The sequence below is a fragment of the Mesoplodon densirostris genome, chromosome 1 (assembly GCF_025265405.1).
Source record: "Mesoplodon densirostris isolate mMesDen1 chromosome 1, mMesDen1 primary haplotype, whole genome shotgun sequence".
Lineage (NCBI taxonomy): Eukaryota > Metazoa > Chordata > Mammalia > Artiodactyla > Ziphiidae > Mesoplodon > Mesoplodon densirostris.
The window spans coordinates 42,911,896-42,932,069 of record NC_082661.1 but is presented as its reverse complement, the minus strand read 5'-3'; the positions used below and the strand labels follow the sequence as shown (position 1 = coordinate 42,932,069).

General features: G+C 33.5%; 1 protein-coding gene across 17 annotated transcripts in view; it reads left to right on the top strand.

The window, feature by feature from the left end:
- The window catches only part of PCDH15 (protocadherin related 15), a 729,696-nt gene that overhangs the window by 593,940 nt on the left and 115,582 nt on the right, over nucleotides 1–20,174 (top strand). For all 17 annotated transcript variants that reach the window (XM_060118371.1, XM_060118174.1, XM_060118091.1 and 14 more), the window contains 2 exons: nucleotides 11,035–11,144; nucleotides 13,112–13,252. In XM_060118371.1, the coding sequence (XP_059974354.1) occupies nucleotides 11,035–11,144; nucleotides 13,112–13,252 (251 nt within the window). The remainder of the gene's footprint in view (nucleotides 1–11,034; nucleotides 11,145–13,111; nucleotides 13,253–20,174) is intronic.

Below are 20,174 nucleotides of genomic sequence, written 5' to 3'. Positions count from 1 at the left end.
AAGCCACTGCAAAGAGAAGCCTGCACACCGCAACAAAGACTAGGCCCCGCTCACCGCAACAAAGACCCAACACAGCCAAAAATAAATAAATAAATAAATAGATTTAAATATATATATAATATAGGCACAATGCTATGTACAGAGTATAAAATAGAACAGTTAATAGGGAACACATGGTCTCTCTAAAGTGTATAATTCATAAGAGAAGACAAACATGGAAAATGTTTACAAATGAGGTAAAATGCCTGCTATATTCAAGTGGCATTAGTTCCTTTCCTCATCCTGTCAATGAATATTTATTGAATACATAACTGCACTAAAAATAATAACACTGAACAAAATATACATGGTTCCTACCCTCAGAGATCTTATAATGTATGTAGTAGACAGAAATTAATCAAATGATCATAAGAAACAGATTATAATTACAAACTTATGTGATATCGAAGAAAGGAAAAGAAAAGAACAGAAAAGAAAGTGCTTTATGAGCACTTATAACAAAGCACACAACAGCAGCAGTGGGGGATATTAAAGCAAATTTGAAAAAAACAGGAGTTGAGATGTCAATAAGTAGTAATTAGGCTTGTAGGTGAAGGAATATAGTGGACTCAGGAATTGGAAGGAAATTGATTGCATAAAAATCCTAAATTGGAAAGGAGAAGACACATTCCAAGATTTAAAGAAGGTCAGTATGGTTGAGGAAGAGAGAATGAACGTAAACTACTGTAAGATGGGGCAGAAATTTGGGGCATATTAGAGATTTGAGTTTTATTCTTTGAGCACTGGGAAGCCATTGAAATATGGTAAGCATGTAGTGGGCTAAGAAAGCTCAGATCGATAGTGATATAAGTACATGGGAACTTTAAAAAGATGACTGACCACTCTGTGGAAGTCAGACAGGAAAATAGTCAAAATGGATGAATATGGACTGGTCAAAAAAAACTATAGTATTTTAAGCAAAGAACAATGACAGTTGGCCTAGAGTTGGATGGTGGCGAAGGAAAATTGATGAGACCTAAAAGAAAATCTCCTAGACAAAGCAATGTTAAAGTGAAAACCTAAAGAAGTGCCCTAAAAAACTTGTCAGGGGAAGATTGTGCTAGGAAGAGAGAGGAGCATACATAACGGCCCAGAGAGAGGAGAATTGTAAATTGTTCTAAGAATTCAAAGCCTAATATAGACCACAGAAATCTCTGGGAGAGAGTAGTTGGTGATGAGAAGGGAGACATAAGAAGAGTCAGATTTTGAGGGTATATATGAGCCATATTAAAGGCATTGCTCATTTTCAAGGAGAAATTTGAGGATACTGAAGGAATTATCTCTAATTTTAATCCATCACATCATGCCAATATTCTCCTATCTTCCTCAGCAAAAAGTGGAAGAACAGTTAGATTAGAAGAGTAAAATATCTTATGCAACTATTTAATAAGGTAAATGCCACATTTTGAATGATATAGAAACAGTAGCATTTTTAAAAAATGTATTCAAAATGTCACACATTATTTCTAATTTTATAACATTTACATCTCAAACTAAAAAATTATTCCGGGATTAAGGGGTTTTACATGATTATTTTATTTCTTTATTTTCATTTCTCAGTGAATCAAGTAGATATTATAGAAAAAAAGAGGGAAAAATCAAATTGCCAATCAGACATAGTGAGCATAATGATTCTGTTTTTGGTAAATGGACATTTAAAATCTTTATATAATGGATTCTAAATAATAAATTACCATATTTAAGGGGAAATGATGATAAATATTTGTTTGTTAAACAACCTCTTGTTTGTTAAAACAACCTCTCAGGCTTTTCAAAGTTTAATAACTAGGGATGCCATATGGATAAAGGAACTAGGTAGGGGATATCTAGCTATAAATTTCTTCCCAGTTCTTTTTTTTTTTTTTTTTTTTTTTGCGGTACACGGGCCTCTCACTGCTGTGGCCTCTCCCATTGAGGAGCACAGGCTTCGGACACACAGGCTCAGCGGCCATGGCTCACGGGCCCAGCCGCTCTGCAGCGTGTGGGATCCTCTGGGACCGAGGCACGAACCTGCGTCCCCTGCATCGGCAGGCGGACTCAACCACTGTGCCACCAGGGAAGCCCCTTTCCAGTTTTATTGACATATAATTGACATGCAATATGGTATTCATTTAAGCTGCACAACATAATAACATGATATATGCATGTATTACAAAATAACTACTACAATAAGTTTAGTTAACATTCATCACCTCATATAGTTACAATTTTTTTCTTATGATGAGGACTTTTAAGATTACTCTTTTAGCAACTTTCAGACATACAATACAGTATTTTTCACTGTGGTTGCCATGCTATACCTTCATTCCCAGAACTTAACTTGTCTTATAACTGGAAGCTTGTACCTTTTGACCACCTTCACCCAGTTCCCTCACTCCCCACCTCCCACCTCCCACTTCTGGCAGCCACCAATCTGTTCCCTATTTCTGTGAGTTTGTTTGTTTGTTTTTTCCACATATAAGTGAGATCATACAGTATTTGTATTTTTCTGATTTATTCCACTTAGCATAATGCCCTCAGGGTCCATCCATGTTGTCACAAATGGCAGGATCCCCTTCTTTTTTATGACTAAGTAATACTTCACATATTTACATATATATATATAATATATATCATAATAAAAACTAAATCTAGAATTAATGTATTAATTGCAACTTCTCTAGCAAAAACTTAAATTAAAATGAAATAACCCCACTTCCTAAAATAATGTTGAATTTATCTATATTAAGGTATTGAATACTTAATCCATCTTAAGATATATATCCTCCTACCTAGATGGCATGATTGTAAATGTTTACTGTCTTTCTAGGGTATGAATAACACTTAATGAAAAATGATTTATCTCTTTCTTAGAAATTCTAGCAGAATTTGAACATCTATTTTTATTATGCTATTTTTTGAGGTAGTACATTCATTCAACTGTTAAAAGTAGAATTGAATTGAAATATTAAATGCTCTATCAGAGTATCTATTTTTCTTTTTTGATGTTATGTGCATGACTACACTAATATATTTCAAGATTCTATGGTGTTTTCTCATCTTTATTTGACTATTTCTTACCTAATAGCATAGAGTCTAGTGGAATCATTAGAAAACAACAAATAAAAGCATTAGAGAGCCTGTTTCAGAAGTGTACTGTCATGCCTGTCAAAAAGTCCAAATGTACAGATTCAACTTTAAAGGAGAAAAGAAACAGTCTTTTTTTTTTAACATCTTTATTGAGGTATAATTGCTTTACACAGTTGTGTTAGTTGCTGCTGTATAACAAAGTGAATCAGTTATATGTATACATATATCCCCATATCTCCCTCCCTCTTGTGTCCCCCTCCCACCCTCCCTATCCCACCCCTCTAGGTGGTCACAAAACACCGAGCTGATAAATAAGCCAAAATACAAAACTCTTTTCTCAGAGGTTGTTACTAAGTATATAAAGACCTACATCATAGCCTATTTTTAGTAAGTAAATCAATTAGCCAGAAATGAATATGCCTGGTCTAGTCATTCATCAAACCATGCAGCCCGCTGATTCCACTTACAGATACTTTGTTGGTATTTGAGGAATATAAAATATAAATGATGCATGCCATGTTTACTACTGAACTTTTAACCAGATATCTGGTATTAATGTACTTACTACATTTTACTGTAACTATTTACACAACTATCTGGTTTGCTTGTGAAGCTATAAACTCCAGGACTGCACAATTCACTTCCTCTATCCTGTCTTTGTGTCTTTATTGCCTAGTGGTTGTCAGGCGCATGGTATATGTTCAGTAAATATTTATTGAATGAATGAGTAAACCTCTATGCATAAAATCATTACATTTTAAGTGATTTTGTTGTTAAGTTTCAGAGTCAGCCTATACCAATCCCACCCCATAGTAATTGTTTTTGAATGAAACCCCCCAAAGTCTATGAATTTAAAGCTGTAAAGATAATAAAAAGAAAAATATTATCCCCATTTCAGATATAAAATTGATGTGATTGAGAACTGAAAAGGGAAAATCAGAGTGCATAAAACATAGTCTATAATATTAGCCAAGATAGATATTAATAAGTATTCCAGTTTTATTTTTATTGTGTCTACTGTCTATGAGACAAAGCTACACATCATTATAATATTTAAGCTAAACTTCCAGAAGTGTAGCTTATAAAGTGATATATTAACAATGGCTATAATTTATGGAGAATCTACCATATGCTAGGTGTAAGAAAAACTTTTTGTATGCATTATATCCTTTAGTGAACTGAACAATCTTCTGATCTAGTTAATGTCCCCATTTTACAAATAAAGAAATAAGATCAGGGAAACTAAGAATTTTCCCAAGGTCACATAGCTAGTAAATATGAGAGCCATAATTCAAACTCAGAGCTATTAGAATCTGAGGAGAGTGTTCTTAGCTTAATTCTAGTCTGTGAAAGGGCATTCACTGCTGTAGAAGTAAGCACTAAAGCTTGGTGAGTAGAGTGAGGGAAGCAAAAGACAGAGGAAGGCAGCAGGGAGAAAGTCCATTATTCCCCAAAGACATGAATGATTTCAAACCACTCCTATCTGAATCACCTGGGGGCCTTTTATAAATGATATTCCTGGATCTGACTGTATGGACCTACTAAATGGGAATCTATAAGCATGATGCAAAAGTCTGAAACTTTAATAAGTTATTCAGCTAATTTTTACAGTTTAAAGTTTTTAGAGTCAATGACTAAGAAAGATTAAACTCTATTAATTCAGACAGTAAATCAGTCAATCAATCAGTCAAACAAACAGATTGCAGATTTAGCTTTCAAGTAGTTTTCTGAACTTGAGAAAGTGCTTACTACTCAGGACCTCAGTTTTCTTGTCTTCCAGATGGGGTCACTTCATGGATCTGAATAGAAGCAAAACTCTTACCAATAGTAAGTTCACTTCAGAAAAGACGTAAAAAACAGTGTCTAACCATTGGTCTTTTATTCATTTTCTTATATACAATCCATCCTAAGAACTGTAGGAAAGCTGGCATCTCTCTCCTGATTCACGTCTTTTTTAGACTGTTTTTCTCAGTTAAATATGTAAAATTAGATCACCCTGATGCAATTACTCCAAGGTTACAAATAACAGGAGTTCCAGTAGGTGTTTTTTTTTTCTTCCCATTTTCATTAAATTCCCTCATAGTAGATATAAAAACAGTTCCTTAATTGACACTGATTTGCAAATATATTGAACTCAAACATGTCAAAATAAATTAATTTGTCTCTCAGTAGAAAGAAAGCAATAGAGCCAGATTGAATCCCAGTGAACTTTTATAGCACTTATTTACAAACACTTTTATATCCTAAACTGCACAGCATTTAAAATAATTAGGAGCTTTATGGAGCACATATAACATTTACTTTTACTGTTACTTCTTAAAACCAATGATAAAAGTAAATTTTGAATTGTAGAATAATTCTTTCATTTTATATTTATACTATAAAACTGGGGCTAACATTTGGAAACCACACATTCCGTTATTTTAGTATTGGCATTATTCAGATGACTCAGATACATTAAAATATTTAATTGAGAGATTTATTGTAATCTATATTTTCCAAAAAATCTATTTTAAATGTTAAATATCTCTGAGTTAGTTTATACATTCATAAGAAAATTATGGTGTATGTGTTTTGCATATAAATTCTGTAGCAGTTAACTTTTCTAGGTCACACTTACTTTATTTGCAAAAATGTATTTCTAAACAACAGATTTGGAGTTATTTTGATCAACTTTCTTCTTACTAAAGTGCACCTATTTGTAGTACATTTATGATTCAGCAATAAAACATATCAAACCACAAAAAGACATGGGGGGAAGCTTAAGTACATATTGTTAAGGAAAGAAGTCAGACCCCAAAGACTACATACTATATGATCCCAACTATATGACCTTCTGGAAAAGGCAAAAGTATACAGATAATAAAAAGATCAGTGGTTGCCAGGTATTTGGGTGGGGGTAGGGGGACAAATAAATGAGGAACAGGAGATTTTCTGTCACTGAAACGATATTCTGTATGATACTGTAATGGTGGATATATGACATTATACCTCTGTCCAAACCCGTAGAACATAAAGAATGAAACCTCATGTAAACTGTGACCGAAGTGCTGCCTTTGAGGGATAAATAGGAGCCAGTGCTGCCATCTGGAATATGTAGGACATGTAGGCATTAAACCCAATTCAGATCAAGCTTTGTGAAAGAACCTTTAGTGAAGGTCCTTCCTTAAGGCATTTTAAAAATGTAAAACCGTCAGTCACTCCAGGGATCTAAAGTCCATGTCTGTTTAAAATATACCATTTTCTTTAGCATCCTCTTCGCAACCCTTTTCTGGGGAAAGGGAATCCAGTTGGTCTTTTGACTCTTAAGCTTCATCAGTAAGGCTATATATTTTCACTAGTGAGCCCTAGCTCTTTCAAGTGTCTTTTATTGTAAGAGGGCTTTTTCTCAATTATATTGGCAGTAAATCTGGCTTTAAAAAGTAGAATTCTTGAATTTCAGATTCGAAACAACTATTAGTTTTGAATTAGTTGTTAAAAAGTTAAATTGGAAGAGGGTTAATGATACATTGTTTATTATAAAATGGATGAAGTGCAACTACAATTATGTGAATTGATAGCAAGAGAAAAAATTGTTTAAAAAACGTGGCTTGGGCTTCCCAGGTGGCACAGTGGTTGAGAGTCCGCCTGCCGATGCAGGGGACACGGGTTCGTGCCCCGGTCCGGGAAGATCCCACATGCCTCAGAGCGGCTGGGCCCGTGAGCCATGGCCGCTGAGCCTGCACGTCCGGAGCCTGTGCTCCGCAACGTGAGAGGCCACAACAGTGAAAGGCCCGCGTACCGCAAAAAAAAAAAAAAAAAAAAAAAAAAAAAAGCGGCTTATGAGGAATCATTTATTTGGCTATAATTCTTTGCTTCTGAAATTAATCAATAGATTTTGATTTTGTTCTATAGGAAGAAGGGGAATGATAAATCACATTATATCAGACTCAGAATGGTAGAACTGGAAAATACTTTACAAATAGTTTACTGTAAAAATCATAAATTGTCAGCCCATAGATCAAACCAAGTCAGGTGATGCTTTAAAAAATAAATTTCGTTGGATGCCAAAATGTAAAAGTTCATAGAATTTACATAAAAATTTGAATTTCCTTTTTCCATTTTAAAATCACTCTGGACTTGCCTTATTGCATGCTGATTATCCTTATTAAACAGAGTATGTAGTGTCCAATTCCTTTCCACCCCTTTCCCCATTAATTTATTCCCAACCCATTTTATTTAACTTTCTTATCTTTTTATCCTCTCTAACATCTGATTTTATGGATCCTGATTTACACCAATTCCTTCATCTTATATTCAAGTTATATGTGACTCCAAAGGAAATATGTAATTTGCCCCATCATGTAACTTGTGCTTTCCAGGGCATAAAACAAAAATAAAATGGGCCTTCCCTGGCAATAAAATAGAAAAGAGTTGAAATTTTGTAATCTAATGCTCATTATCATAAAGGTTGATTTAATTCTAGCTAGGAGAAAATTGCATTTTTATAGTATGTTTTGATTTTGGTAGAAAGAAGTGTGTTGGAACAATTAAGACAAAGGTTAATGAGGAGATATTTTGTCTAGAAGTAAATCCCTTTTAAACATTTACTAACAGATAGAAGTTTAAATGTTTTTAGTGGTGGGCATAGGATTTGAATTCCTTCTTAAACTGTGTCAGTTGCTTTTTCCAGTATTAATCATTTTCATCCTGATTGTACAAAAATATGCATAAAATATTTTATTTTTAAAGTTTGAAATGAAAGATGGAATTTTTATAATGTTAAACCTGAAGGCATATTAGCTGCAGACTTTATATTTCTATACTTTATAAGGATCAAGAGTTCATTATGAAATAATTATGGAAAGTATAAAATTTAGCTCTTATCTCACATAGTAACAAGATAGGTGAGTAAACAATTTAAACAGCTTCTATTTCTACAAAAAGAAATTCAGTATATGAAAATCATCACAGAATATGACTAACATATGTTTTCTTATATCAAACTTAAGTTGTATGAAATTTGATCTGTCGTTAACAATTCATTGCTCTAATGTCCAAGCCATGTGTATTAGTTGTCTATTGTACCATAATAATACTACTGAAAATGTAATGAGTTAAAACAACACACTTATTATCTTGAAGTTTCTGTAGGTCAGGAAATTGTTGGCTGTGTCCTCTGTTTCATAGTCTCACACAGGTTTTAGTCAAGATGTTGGCCTAGAATCTCACTTGAGGCTTTACTAGAGAAGGGTCTACCTCCAAGCTCATGTGGTTGTTGCTAGGATTCAATTCCATGTGGGATGTTTTACTGAGGGCCTCAGTTGCTTGCTGATTGTTGGTCAGAACTCACCATTCCACATCTCCACTCACTTCATTAAATCCAGCAAGGGAAGTAGTCAGAGTCCACTAGCAAGAAGTTACAAGTTATAATCTAATATAACATAGTCACTGAAGTGACATCCCATCTTGTTTGCTGTATTCTGTCCGTTAGAAACAAGTCACAGTCTGCCCCTCCTACAAGAGGAGATACACAAGGGTAGGAATACGAAGGTGAGGATCCTACTGTGTTTGCATAACTCTTTAATTTTAACCCTTTCCAGGTTTAATGATTTCACAATCACCAAGGTCAACCACTAGCCAATGTTGCAAACAACAATTAGTCTTAATGTCTGTTTATAATCTAAAATATCATAGAAAAAGATATCTATTCATAATCCATCAAAACTAACCTTAGTGTCACTTTTCTAAGTGCCTTCCTTTTTGTGGTGGTCTACTGTCATTTTAGGTTCAGAATTACCAAAGCCATCCTTATTTCACTATATTGACACTGTGACGATGCCTAGGTAAATTGCTTATAAAATATAATTGTGTTACCTCAGATATCTTTCTTAGGTAAATGCCTACTTAGGTAAATGTATCCTTTTCTTATCTAAACATTTTTTTAATTCGTTGGGACTCTTTTGATTGCAAGTGATTGAAATACTAGATAAAGGAGAATTTATTGTTTTAGTAACTGAAATGATGAGTTTACCTAGCTTCAAGTATAACAGCATTTAGATTACTAGTCAAAGTGTACAGGATGTATTTTCAACCTTTAGTTATTTCATTTGTGTTGGTATTATTATCAGCAAGAACCCCCTCATAGGGAGAAACATTAATATTCTAGTCAACAACAACAAAAAAAACTTTTTTTTGGTTACAGTAACGTTCTTGGACAAGACTTTCATTGGGTTTGCATGAAACATTTACCACACATGAACATAGAGCAAAGCAAAATAAACTGCCCTCATTGGCCCAAGCTGGGTAATGTGTCTATCGATATACCTGGGGGATTGGGTCAGTTCTACCCAAACCAGTTAGACTAACAATGAAGGAGGTATGGTTATCCAAAGCAATATCTGGATGCTATTAACAAAAGAAGGCAGAAAATATGCAGAGAAGTAAAATTAAACAAACAAATAGATAAACAAATAGATAAATACTTTATAATTATCATTAAAAATTATACATGTTAGTTCTTACTCGTATCAAGAAATAGTTATTGACCATGCACTGGAGATATGGACCACCATTAGGTGCTATAGCATCTGTCTGTAAGATATATAATTTTACATTTAGGTAATTTTAGTCTATCAAGTATATGGAGTACAGTGGCAAAGAACATAGCATTTTGGACAAGACGTTTAAGAAGGATTGTATGTAATTAATTTTTCAGACTGTATTTGTAGCTCAGAATTTGTTATAAAAGGCTTCATGTAAGCACAATATAATTGTGTAATGTAATCTAGATTAGAAGAACTGAGAAGATGGAGATAAAAATGAAGGATAATATTAAGAGAGTAAGTATTGCAAGATAAAAGGCCATGTGAAAGAGTGTCAGTAGGATTTATTTTATCAGTTTGAGGAAAGAGGCTAAAGCTTATAGAAATCAGATGGGTTAGATAGATTGGACTATAAAAAGATTTGGAGATATTACAACTTTATATTTAAGAATTTTCTAAATCTGTTGGAGTTGGATTATATAAGTATCTGTGAATTGTAAGAGTGAGATTGTTTGCATTAGTTTATGAAGATAAAGTTATAATAGCCTAGTCACAGTGACCAATATTGTAAAATAAAATGGAGATTTTGAGAATGAGATACTGTGTTGTTAAAAATATTTTTTAAAAATTAAACAAGTATCATGCAAACTATTATATATAGGATGGATAAACAACAAGGTCCTACTGTATAGCACAGGGAACTACATTCAATATCTGTGATAAACCATAATGGAAAAGAATATGAAAAAGACTATATATGTATAACTGAGTTACTTTGCTGTACAGCAGAAATTAACATAACATTGTAAATCAACTATAATTCAATAAAAATTTAAAAATAAATAGATAAATAAAATTAAGTGTCATAGTACTGGGGACATAATATGGTTACAGTTAAGTAAAATAAATGAATTCAAAAGAAATATTAATTTTGTGATGCCATCCATTCAAATACATTCAGTACAGTTAAAGTTTAAAGTAGAGCAGGGTATGGACTAGACTAGAAAGAGATATCTGGAGGCCATTTGCTTAAATATGCTAATATTACCAACATAAAAGCAATATTTTTCTTTAGCAACTTGAGATAGCAAATTGTATCTACCTATTGCATTCTGTCCAGAAGTTGTTTGAGACAAGTAAAATGAATTTTATACAATTTTTGGCAGATAATAAAGTTGTAATATACAGGTGACAGGACATTCTTAACAAAGAACATTTGCATAATTTTGAACATAGTTTGGTAGGGCTGGAGTCTGAATGCGTTACTTTGTTGAAAAGTTCAAAAAATAGTATTATTCAAATAAACACACACGCACAAAACTAACATATTCTATTATTAAATTCAAAACTCCATCATGACAAAATGGACAAGAAAAATAAATTATCTTCTCTAAACCTGCAGACCGCCTCCAGTAAGTGAACTTGCAACCAGAGGGACTATGGTTGGTGTAATTTCTGCTGCAGCCATCAATCAGAGTATTGTGTACTCCATTGTTGCAGGAAATGAAGAGGGTGAGTATATGTTTAGTCTGTGTTTTCATCATAAAACAATAAACTTAGATTTGGAATAAATTTCAGAGTTAATTACTCTTTACCCTATTTTTCTAGTAAGATATGTCTGACTTAAGTGTAACTATGTGCTGAATCCGATTAAAAATCCAGTTATATTGACAAATGCTACTTATTTCCCCTAGGGAATACTCAATATCCAATTCTAAAAGCATTCCCCTCCCCCTGAATTAGGGATATTTTAATAATGTGTTCAAAGTTAATGCATACTTTCAGCTTTTGGTCATAATCATAGACTGCAGTAGTCTCTTGCCACTGTTCTGTGCCATCCACAGCCCTTACCCCATGTCATACATTAACTAATCCCGAAGAAATTTTAGGAACAGAAATAACTGTGAATGCCCAAAGAGCCACATCCATGATAAAAGCCATGTACCTTTTGTATGAGTCCTCAAACTGTCAAATCAAACATATAATCAACAGTTGTAAGTAAATAAATAATTTGAGTTTTGTCTACCATCATTTTTCACTGAGAATGGAATGGTTTGCTAACCTGTGGGAATAAGTTCATAACTCAGTTTTTCAATTAGCATATTGATTCTTTGTTTCACCTATGACCCACAGGTTAGTTGTCCTTTGGTTTTCCCTCTTTTTGAGTTAAATGGTCTGGCATGTTGTAGGTGGTAAAAAAACTAACTAACTAACTAACTAAAAACCCAGTTAATATACATTTAAAAAACACATGCATATTCAATATTAAACAAATGAACGAATGTTAATGTTGTAAAGCAGTTTGCAAGGAAATTATAAAAGCTGTTTTCAAGTATTTCAGTGACCAACCATTACTGGAAATTACTGCCCCTGAAGCAAGTGCTCAATGTAGTACTTTCCTTATTGTCTTTCTTTGTTTCTCCTGTGCTGTTATGCCTCCCCTCCAAATATTACTGACTTTCCTTTTTCCTTGAACTTAAAACATCTGATTGAAGCTATGATTTCTGAATCTGTTCTTATAATTTTTTCTGTAATTCTATCTGTTCTCTTCCTTGAAGTTAGCAAAGTGGCTCTGCTTATTACCCACACTCCACCACAATGATCCTTTTTACATTCATTTGCTTATCAATTTATTCAACTAATATTTATTGAGCATCTATCATGTACTCAGTACCTTCTAGCTACTTAGGATAGAGCAGTGAACAAAATAGACAGATCCTTGCCCTCATAGAATTTATCAATCCAATAAGAGGAGATAGTAACAATTATTAAACAATTATTAAGCTAATAAACATATAGTGTTTAGGTAGTGATAAATGCTGTGGTGAAAACCAAATTGAGGAAAAGACAGAGAGAGTGAAAGAGGTGGGGTATTACAAAGGTTGCCAGTGTGCCCTGCACTTCACTCAAATATATAGGACCAAATTTATTTTAATAAACAGACTTCAGGGCAAATATTTTAAGATATTTAGAATAATAAATAATATTTTCTAAATAATCAACATATGAAATTATCTGTTTGTTCTGTTTGTTCCCTCTCACATTCTTAGCAAAGCACTAAATCTGCAGGATAATAAGATGCATTAAATCATAAAAAGTATAATAATCCAATAAGGTCATAAAATAAAATAATTGCTTAAACCAAATTAAATGGCTTTCTTTAAAACAAAATTTCTAGAAGCATTTAGTATGGTAGAAGATTATATGCATCTACGGTGAGGGAAATAGTATGCATTGTTTCCCAGATTTAATTGACCATAGAAACATCAATTTCCAGGAGAATCTCAAAAAAAAACTTGATTTTCAAAACATGCATTTAGGGAAACACTGTTGTTGATAATTTCGGGAACTGGAACAGAGTTTCCAAAGCCAGCATTTTGTAACTCGTATGTGTTTTAAAAATCACAGTGCTTTTTAAAGAGAATTATTTTCCCTTATAGTGTGAAGAGAGTAACCAAGGAATTGTGTTTTAATTCTAGATAAGTTTGGAATTAATAACATCACAGGTGTAATCTATGTGAATGCCCCTCTGGATTATGAGACAAGGACAAGCTATGTACTTCGAGTCCAAGCTGATTCCCTGGAAGTAGTCCTCGCCAACCTACGTGTTCCTTCAAAAAGTAAGTTGTATTACTTAAGGATTTACAAGAATTTTATGGTGTTTTTACTTATTTTCTAATGAAATACATATGTCTAAATAAAATCCTCAGTGGAGAACGTAGAAAGATCGTTAATACTCAAAGATGATTGCCCATTCATTTTAAGATCTGATATATAACAATGCAGAGAATGACTTCATACTTCTTAAATGTCAAGGTAATAACACAGTGTTTTCAAATTTTGTGCACAATCTTATTAGAATGCCATCATTATCAGTGTATGTTACATAGAAAACCTTATTCTTAATCACACTGGGTAGTTATGGCTAACCCCTTGGAATGTATATTGTTAAGGGGCACATGATTACCATACATTTCCTGAATTGTGTGGCTTCTGGTACTTTGTATTTTCTTAGAGCAGAGGAAAATGCATCTTAAAAAGAGTGATTAACATTTATCATAATGTTAGCATTATACTTAATTCACACCCATTTCTAGGAAATGAGATTTATTATCCCCATTTTACAAAGACAAGAAAAGGTTAAGTGATTTTTTTAAAAAAATGTCACTGTCAGTAAATGAAAAGTGGGAGATTTAAGCTATCTTTTGACTCCAAAATCTTTCTTCAACATTTCGGTGTAGTGTAGTTTACCCATACAGCAAACCAAGTAAAAGCCAATTTGTGAAGGGGGCCAGCATAGATTCTGAGAGATGTTACTGATAATGGGATAAACACTGTTCTTTTCCATCCATTGAGATAATACTCCTTTGCACGTTAAGCAATCCATCTTTTTGTAACTTAACATTGTCATATATCAGATGTTATAATGAATGGGAAATTTTTTAAAATCTAGAAAACCCAGGAAAACCTGATTTAATTTAACTACTAGCAGAATAGAGGCCCAGAGAAAGTATAAATTACAAAACAGGGTATGAAACATTTATATTTTACTCTGGGCCCATTTCTGGCCATACTCTCACAGCACTCCATCAATCAGCATCTTTAAAACAGGAAAGAGGAAAAAAGAAGAGACCCTGAGAGCCAGAGCAAGAGTACCCATATGAATACCAGAGAGAGAGGGCACCCCAGCAGGATAAGAGAAGAGTGAGCAAGGTGGGAGTGAGAGGCAAAAGATGTGCTACAGAGTTTTCTGTATCAGTTTAGCAATTGATGATCATAAAAATAAATCACTTCTGTCCATGTATTTCAAATGTCACTTACGAATCTAAGGTAGAGGCCTGCACAGTTGTTTGTAAAGGCACAACCAGGGGCTTCCCTGGTGGCGCAGTGGTTGAGAGTCCGCCTGCCGATGCAGGGGACACGGTTTCGTGCCCTGGTCTAGGAAGATCCCACATGCCGCGGAGTGGCTGGGCCCGTGAGCCATGGCCACTGAGCCTGCGCGTCTAGAGCCTGTGTTCCGCAACGGGAGAGGCCACAACAGTGAGAGGCCATGTATGGCAAAAAAAAAACAAAAACAAAAAAAAACAAACAAAAAAAACAAATCATTGGAAAAATCAGATTATATACAGTGTGTCTTTGGAATTAAAGGAATTAAATTGTCTTCAGTGATTATGCATCACTTACATAATTGTTTAAAAATAGCAGACCAGTTATTTGAGTTTTTAAAATCTTTAAACTGCAAGCAATTACATTTTTATAAAATATAGAGGACGCTTACAATTTACAATTCAATTGTAAATTGAATTGACTAAACCAGGAGTTGAAAGGTTAGAGTAGCTCTAAATTACATAATGTAAACTACCTAACTGCAAATAAAAATAAATGTAAAAGTTAATTGAAAACCATTTGTCATCTTTCTTTGAAACAAACGGAAAGTTAGAATTAGAAAAAAAAAAAGCCAAATATTTAAGTTGTATACCCTAGCATTTTTCAAGAAATAGCTCTGATTTCTAGTCATAAAGACATATTGATGTTTCATATGTGAGTATAGTAAACTAGTTCTCACTGTAATTTAAATGTAAATCTGAGGCTAATAAAAGTTTAGCTAATACACCCATGTATACTTACATGTGCCCTAGTACGCATGCACAGTGAGACCAGTTAGCAAATTCATGAATTATCTCAGAAATTTGTGAAGCCGAAAAGCTAATTGTTAGTTCGTTTAATGCCTAATGCTTTGACTATTTATTATTATCGGGTTGGCCAAAAAGTTCATTTGAGTTTTTCCATAAGACCTTATGGAAAAACCCGAACGAACTTTTTGGCCAACCCAATAACATTTCGTGACTTTTTTTTTTAAACATCTTTATTGGAGTATAATTGCTTTACAATGGTGTGTTAGTTTCTGTTTTATAACAAAGTGAATCAGCTCTACATATACATATATCCCCATATCTCCTCCCTCTTGCATCTCGCTCCCACCCTCCCTATCCCACCCCTCTAGGTGGACACAAAGCACCGAGCTGATCCCCCTGTGCCATGCGGCTGCTTCCCACTAGCTATCTATTTTACATTTGATAGTGCATATATGTCCATGCCACTCACTTGGTCCCAGCTTACCCTTCCCACTCCCCATGTCCTCAAGTCCATTCTCTATGTCTGTGTCATGACTAACCTTTGCTTCTTGAGTCTGAAGTACAAACCCATATAGTATTTCTAACACAGTTTCACTTATTAATGACTGTTAATGGCCTATGATCAAACCCTACCCATTAGCTATGCAAATAATAAGACCATTATGTAAATTGAGGTTAATTAATTATTTAAAGTTTCATTCCTTCTTCAGAATTAGCTACCCTATGATCTTTAGCTCTGTCACGTATCATATGAATAAAGGTAATAAACAGAATAAATTTAATTCATTAAAGAAGGATTTTATTATAATTTCTTTACCAAGAATTTATTAATGAAATAATTTTCAAAGTAAGTTTTACAACTATGCTGTAACTGAATTTAATATTTAAAGCAAATTAATAATTAAAATAGAAAAAAATTACAGCATATTTCCAAATTTTGATATTAGCAGTGTTTAAGGCATTTTAATCTTTTAGCAGGGAACATTTCAAATGTAAATAAAATTACAGACTATTATAATGAACCTCTATGTATCAACTACCCAACTTCGTTGAGTCCTGGGAAATCTTTCATTTACAGTCTCACTCCATTATTTTGAAACAGGACAGAAACATAATATTTCATCTGTAAGTATTTCAATATGTATCTCTTAAAGATAAAGACTCTTAAAACTTAATCAGAATACCATTATTACTCTCCCCAAATTAACAAAAATTCCTCAGTATCAACAGGTATCCATTCGATACTTGTACTAAAAATTTATTCACATCGGAATCCAAATAAGTTCATACACTGCAATTGGCTGACAGCTCTTTAAGTTTCTTTTAATCTATAGGCTTCACCATTGTCACTCCTGTTTATCCATCTTGTTATTTACTTGTTTGAGAAATCAGATCTCTGAAACCTGTATTTCGACAACTGTATCTTCAGTGGGTCACTTCATATTTTTCTCTGTCTTCTTTATTTCCTATAAATTGTCATTAGAGCCGGAGTCTTGATTAGATCCAGTTTTTTGTTGTTGTTGTTGTTGTTTTAAGAAATAAATCATAGGTGATACTACTTCTTTAAGGAGGTACACCAAGTCTCTTTGGCTCTCTCCTCCTGTGATAATAGCAGCCGCTGTTAATCATTTCCTAACTAGTAATTCCTTCCTTTTATTTCTTCTATATGTATTAGCTAAAATCGTTTTAGAAAAACTCTCTCAATATCAAATATTTGATTACTCTGAGGTCCAACTCCTATAGGGAAGGCAGAAAAAAAGGTTTCTATTATTTTGCTCACTGTTCTCTTCTTACTTTGTGGCTTTGACCATGACCTTTTTCTATCTTTCATGTTTCTCTTTCGACCTTCTATCTTTTTAATCTTACAGGGTAATTTCTGGAATGCTTTTCTAATTCACAGCTTTAGAATACCTGTTTCAGTTATTTTCATAATGTGTTAAAAATTATTATTCAGCTTTTAGAAATCTGCTTGCTTTCCTCTGCACTCCCATTTTACTTGGAGACGTTTTCTTTGCTTTTCCCCTATTGTGCCTGTCCTGCTCAATTTATATTCTGCTCTCACTGTTTTTTCCTTTCTCCTTAGCGTGGAGTTCTGTCCGGCTACTGTGTTCATATTAACTTAGTACCTTCTTCATTTAGTGTGTGCTGGTAACTTTGAGGTTCACCAGCTCTCAGGGCCAACAGAAACCCTTAGCCCTCTCTGAACTCCCTTAAAAGCAGTTGTTATCACACTTGCAGTTAGTACAGAGATCTGGTTTATGTCATTTGTTTTCCTCAGAAGTTCATACTCTGTGATCTGGTGGCTAGCTTGTTGCCTTATTTAGTTTTAGATATTATCTGTAGGTTTTTGGTTTGATGCTAGGATATTATGCTACTTAAAACTTGATAGTGGGCAGGAGACATAAAAGCAGGAGAATACCCACAAGAATAACTACATGGGTTAATAATTTAACCAATAAAGTTCTGTGGATGTTGATACAAGATAAAAAAATAAACTTCTGGGTCAGATGCAAGGACCCTATTACTCCCTACAAAAGTATTAGCAGGAGTATCAGCTTAGCAATCAGCATAGCAATGCAGCTCCCTGAACTCCAAACCTCATAGGCAGTGTAGGTCCTTAAGACCTGCACATGAGTGGATTGCACCACAGGAGAGAGAATTTAGAGGGTCTGCTGCTTTTATAGCAAGTGATAGGAAGTCTTTGTCAAAAGGGAGGCATTCCTGCAAGACATTGTCTCGCTTTTTATAATTGTCAATTGCATGGTATATTTTCTCCCAATATTTTGCTATCCAAATCTCTGTCTTTTAGTAATGAGGAGGATTCAGGAAGATTCAAATATTACATTGTCACTTTAGTCGTCTTCCTCAAATCCCTAAACACATTATCTTAATCCAAGGATATTTGAAATATTTGTTGAATCAGGGGAATTTTTTTCACAGTCAGTGAATTTAAGATAATAAGGACTATATAGCCCTCTCAGGTCTTTGCGCTGTGCTGTTACCGAGTTTAGGATTAAGTTTTCCCTCAAGTGCTTTAGATTTTTCACCCAGGGCTTCTAGATATATTTTTTCCCTCTCTTAACTACTAACTTTTATCTTTTAAGCTTCATTAATCTTCTTTGGAAGTAGTGGGTAATATAATAAATATATGATCAAATGAATGAATAAATGATGAATAAAATAATCCACATTAACAGAAAACATTTGTTAAACAGCAAATTCAACCAACCTTGGACAGTATAGTACAGTAGTATTTACTATTACAAAATATCTATTATGAAAAATAAGTGGACCCGTGCAGTTCCAACCCATGTTGTTCAAAGGTCAACTGTAATTGAAAAGCACTTCCAAAATAAAGTTGCAGCAGGAGAGAACACCAATGCTGAAAGTGCCCCATTGACAAAGTCTGTTTTAAACACAGGTCTGGCCCAAAAGTGTTCAAATGTTTCACAATAATGATTAAGTCGAAACTTTCATGCCTACCTTACCAATCTTTCCTCCTCAATCTCTAATACCAGACGATGGCAACCTGAGTGTTAAACAAACAGCTGCTAGTAAATAGGTGAAGAGGTAATTAATAAAGAAAAAAGAAATCTCTTACAATGTCTTCTCCAAAGACAGGATACTTTCCAGGAGCACATCTTAGCTGGGAAGGAAGAAAAAGTTTTACCTTTAAATGAAATTTGAACTATTGATTAATATATTGAACTAGAGAATCTTTTTTAAAAAACAATATGATCATAGTACTTTCTATTAACTAAATCTGTTTATTTTTTTAAATTATGGAATATCTTGAGGTTTTATTCAACAGCAGGAAAAAGATTACCTCAAATCAGCAGGATGAAAGGGAGAGCAGAAAAGAAAAAACAGGCTTTTATAATTAAATTCCATATGCCCAGATTAAGCTCACCATTTCAGTGTGGCTGTAGAGCAGAATGTAGTTGAAACATTTTTTTTCTTTCAGTTTTATTGAGATAAAATTGACATATAGCACTGTAATAAATTCTCTATCTCCCCTGAACAACTCAATCTCTCCTGGGTCTTCAGGATGAAAGTTATTGGCCTTAAAGAGGTTTCAAGGAGCCTATGTCCTTGAGAAATTCCACAGAAACTTATATCAATATTTCTGCCACAAAGTCATCACCATTTTTTATCTTATATAAAACAAAAGCAATAATACATAATGTGCAATTTTATTAGAGCTCAGTTTGATATATGGAATTTCACAATTGAAGTGCAATTTTTCTTTTACAGTAAAATTATAATTATCTTTAAGTGTGGAAGAAAAAGCATAGCTTTGTATAAATATATCATTGTGTTTTGATGCAATAACTAGCCTTTCAATCAGGAATAAATGACAGGACAATTAAGATAAACCTTAAACTTGTATTAAAACAACTCAAATGATATTGATTTCATTTTATGGCTTTGCTTTAGGGTACAACCTTGTAATACATCTCATTTCCCTGGCTTTTCTGTCTCCAAACAGAAGGTCTGTGACAAATAATGTTAATGACTCTTTACTCATGATTGACTGACTTACAAAAGGATTCCTGACATAACTTAGGTAACAACACTGCAGCATGTTACATGTTACTTTTTCAGTACTAAAATCCCAGGTATGTTCAAGGCCTTATATTTGTACTATAAATATATAACCACAGTTTTTTAGAAACTATATTCATACTTTATTACTTTAAAACTTGAGGACTACTATATGAAAACTAATGCCATAAATCCTTTATGGTATTTTTATCTCAAACACTCTAAGTATTTTATAGAAATACACAGTTGAGACAACTACATTTTTAAAGAAAAAAAAATCTATCTGTCCAAGAAAACAATTTAATTGTACAAAAAGCTTTGCTTGGAAATGTGATTTTAAAATGGTTATAGAATTTTAGAT